The sequence below is a fragment of the Lactuca saligna genome, chromosome 6 (assembly GCF_052625555.1).
Source record: "Lactuca saligna cultivar CGN05327 chromosome 6, ASM5262555v1, whole genome shotgun sequence".
NCBI lineage: Eukaryota > Viridiplantae > Streptophyta > Magnoliopsida > Asterales > Asteraceae > Lactuca > Lactuca saligna.
In genome coordinates this window covers 111,513,675-111,518,016 of record NC_136422.1, presented here as the reverse complement: position 1 = coordinate 111,518,016, position 4,342 = coordinate 111,513,675, and the positions used below count along the sequence as shown (strand labels likewise).

Sequence of the window (4,342 nt, the reverse complement as noted above, 5' to 3'; positions counted from 1 at the left end):
CAAAATCAATTGATAGCTATTACGATCGTCTGAATGAGTTGATCTACAGGTGCAACCGCTACGGAATAACAAGGTCCTTAATGGAGTATAATCTTACTTTTGTGATGGGACTGAGGAAGGAGTGGAGAAGTGTAAGCATGATGATCAAAAATCAGCAGAGCTTCGATTGTTCATCTTTGTATGATGTTTACAAACACTAGGGGTGTTCACGGTTCGGTTTTTTTTTTCGGTTTTTAGCTCAAACTGAAGCCAAACCGTTAGTTATGGTTTTTTTGAAGCAAAAACCAAAGCCGAACCGTTTAAAAATTAAAACCAAACAAAACCAAACCGTTACTAACAGTTTTGTTCCGGTTTGGTTTCACGGTTTGGGTTTTTAGGCCCATTTTAGTCGAGTCCGTTGGATTGTTAAAAAAAACTACCATATTATTACAACAACAAAAAATCTGCCAAAAAACAGTCAAAAAACTGCCAAAAAAACAGCAATATTCAAGTTGTCAAAACTGCCAAAAATTGTTATAAAAACTAAAATATTAAAGTTGTCAAAACTACCAAAACAATAAATAAAAAGCAGTAAATGAAAACAATAAACATTGTTCTATTACATCAAGCATTTGTAGCAATTCATGCAACCTAAAAACAATACAAAAACAGTAAATGAAAATAGCAAATATTGTTCCATTACATCAAACATTAGATTAATACACACAAAACAACAAATATTTTTCCATTATCCGCAAGCTCGCTTCCAAAAGACTCAATCTTAAAACATCACATGAAAAGTTCAATATAAAACCATGATAAGAAAAGTACATTTCAATCGATATTGTCGGTGCAAATATTAAGTTTGCTTGCAAAATATGAAATACAAGTTATATTTTGTTAAAAATAACAACAAAGAGAAATATAAAACTTTTTAAAATTTGAAAATTTACCATTTTCAATTTCTTCAAGGTCTTCAATTTCTTTCAAAACATCTTCATAACAAACTTTTGCAGTTTTGTTAAACACACCCCGAATCCAATTTTGTGTGTATACATGCACTTGCACTGTTTTAGGATAAAGACTACTCTTAAATGAATCCAAAACTCTACGCCCGTGCTAAATGCGGATTCTGAAGCAACTGTAGAAACTGGGACAACAAAGACATCCCGTGCAAATTTTCCCAAAATCTTATATTTTGCTTCGTTTGTCTTCCACCAATCCAACAAGTCAAATGACTCATAAATTGGCTCTTGATTGTCTGAAAAATATCTTTCAAGCTCACTCAATTCTCCTATTTTTTCATCTTCCAAATATGCCTTATATTTTAAGCATACGCTTCTCTTGTATGCTAAGATTCTCATTAACTTTTCTTTTGTTATGATTCTTGTTTGAAGAAGAATTTTGTGGCATGTATAGGATCTTTTTTCCAAATAAAAGTCATAAAGTCGAGTCAAAGTGACTTTTAACTTTTTTTTCAAGTCACATGCAATATCACCAATATGGTACATTTCTTCCAAACTCCAATTGACATAATTTAACTTGTATCGAGGATCAAGAACAACAACTACATACAATAAAGGATTCAACTTTTCTGCATTTCCCCAATATTTATCATACTTTGCTTTCATATTCGTAGCCATTGAACTCACCCGCCAATCATCACTTTCAATGCATTCAACAATATAGCTATGCAATGAACACATATCATAAAAGTAAGCACTAGAATTTACATACAAAGACCCCAAAAACCGATTTTTCATTTCATAAAACACCTTAAGAAAAACCATAAATGCATGTGCAACATCCCAATCAATATCACTAGGTGGCCCGACTTTAGTGACATCATACTTTTTCTTTGCATCTACTTCATTTAACAAGCTACTAGGACCCACATTAAAAAACCTTGCATAATGTCCATCTTCTTCCAACTGATTAAATGCTTTTCTATACTTCAAAACCAACTCCAACATCAAGTAAGTCGAATTCCACCTAGTGGAAACATCTAAACAAACAGTTCTAGTAACATTTAACTTTTCTATCTTCACACATTCCTTGAATTTATCCAACCTTGAAGGCGAGGATCTAACATACCTCACAACATTTCTAATAACTTGAATTGCAGGATCATAATCTTTTTACCCATCACACACAATCAAGTTTAACACATGAGCACAACAACGCATATGCAATTATTGAGCATCTAAAACTGCACGTCCCCAATTTTGTATTTTCTTTTTTAGAAAGGAAATAGTTGTATCATCAGAGCTTGCATTATCCACAGTGATCGTAAAAACCTTCTCAATACCCCATGTAATTAGACAAATCTCAACAATTTTACCAATTGTGTCACCCTTATGATTAGAAATAACTTCAAAATTCAAAATCCTTTTTTGCAATTTCCATTCTACATCAATGTAATGGACTGTTAAAACCATATAATTGACGTTTTGACATGAAGTCCATGCATCAGTTGTAAGACAAACAGATTGTGAAGATTTTCGTAAAAGCTCTTTCAAATTATTCTTTTCTTCCACATATAATGGCAATCTATCTCTAGCAATTGTAATCCGACTCGGTAACTTTAGCTCCGGTCGAACTACACTACAAAAGTAACGAAAACCTTCTTTTTCAACAAATCTAAATGGTAGTTCATCAAAAATAATCATTGTAGCAAGAGCTTGTTTACCCAATTCCTTTGTAAAACGACCACATTGTAAGTTTCCATCCTTACCCTTTCCAAAAAAAAATTATAGTTTTTTGTTTTTTATCTACTTGACATTTAAGTGGATCAAACTTGCATAACTTTCTCAAATGATTTAACATAGCACTATTACCATTTTGACTTGGTTCATACACATAGCTTTTGTTACAGTGAATACATGAGGTGCGTGCTCGTTCAAGTGGAATTGGATCCGGCTTGTTGAAGTGTTGCCAAACAATAGACTGATTTCATCCCTTTCTTTGGCTATGATCAGGAGCACCTCCATTTTGCTCCACATCAACATCATGTACATTAATCTCTTCCATATCATCATCATCATCGATGTTCACAGGTTCACTAACAGGAATGGTGTTGTTATCTTTATCCATTTAAGGACTTGACAAAACCAGTGAAAACTCAGCAAACAGGAAATCAGATCAAACATAAGTACATAACCAAAGATCAACAGTTGAAAAATATCCCAAAAAAACGCAACCATCACTTATTTTAACCATTCTAATCAACAAAAACGAATTAATAATGCTCTAGAAATGTGAATATGTGATCTTAATTTGTTAACCATTTCAATAAATAAAAACAACAGTGATGTTGTAAGATGGAAGAGAAGTAATGGTATATTAGCTTTTATCAGAATATTACATACCTTAATAGAGAATGACCGAAGTTGTAAGCTGGAAGATTAGCTATTGTAGCCTTGCAGGTGGACGCTATTGCAGCCAAAGGCGGAGCAACTGTAGCGGAGGTGGTGAGTCGACAAGTTGTTGTAGGCGGAGGCGAGACTCTCTACGAGCCAACGACAGTGACGATTGCCTCTGTGGATGAAGATCGAAAGTAGAAATGAGTGAGAAAGTCAACTTCGATTTGCTTTGCGATGGCCGATTAGGTTTCGTTGTTTGACATTATTCACCTTACCGAATACCGAGTAGTAGTACTGACTTGTTCGACTTCTATTTGCTTTGGATCGGAGATTTCTTTAATTTCAATTGGGCTTTATATCCATTTAAGAGTTAGAAGTTAAGATTGGGCTGAATTGAGTTTTAATTTTATTATCTGATATATCTATATATAAAAATTAGTATATAATATAACAAAATATAATTATTAATTATATATAAAAGATATTAATTTATATATATATATATATATATATATATATATATATATATATATATATATATATATATATATATATATATATATATATAAACTCTACGGTCCGATCCGGTTTTTATACGGTTTGAAATATTAAAAACCGTAAGCCAAACCGTTCACTACAGTTTGAAAAATTCAAAACCGCAAGCCAAACCATAGAGAAAACTATAAACCGTAAAACCAAACCGATGACCGGTTTGGCCGGTTTCAAGGTTTCAAACCGAACCGCGATCACCCCTATTCATCACCACTCGAAATTCAGAGAATATAAAGCCATAATTTAACAAGTTGGTCGAAGAGGACAACAAACGTTCCACAGACAAAGGGTTCTATGCAAATCAGAATATTGTTGAAAACAACCTCACTAAAAATTTGTATGTTTTTCAACAACAGAAACCAAAACAAAAATGGGTTGTTAAATCTGAAAAGGAAAATGAAGTTGTTACAAAAGAAGTTGTTAATTCAACTCCAATTGTCCAACTCCAA

The 4,342-nt window shown here is 32.8% G+C and overlaps 1 protein-coding gene across 1 annotated transcript; it reads right to left on the bottom strand.

Annotated features, from left to right (window-relative positions):
- Positions 1-571: 571 nt before the first annotated feature.
- On the bottom strand, positions 572-3,643 carry LOC145003340 (zinc finger BED domain-containing protein RICESLEEPER 1-like). The gene is made up of 2 exons (XM_078962472.1): positions 3,348-3,643; positions 572-3,079 (listed from the first exon to the last, which is right to left on the bottom strand). Exon 2 carries the CDS (start codon positions 1,950-1,952, stop codon positions 966-968), a length of 987 nt encoding a protein of 328 aa, XP_078818598.1. The 5' UTR covers positions 1,953-3,079; positions 3,348-3,643; the 3' UTR covers positions 572-965.
- Positions 3,644-4,342: the final 699 nt, after the last annotated feature.

Excerpts from the sequence above, each read along its gene's own strand:
- LOC145003340 (XM_078962472.1), bottom strand. The coding sequence starts at position 1,952 with ATGTTGGAGTTGGTTTTGAAGTATAGAAAAGCATTTAATCAGTTGGAA.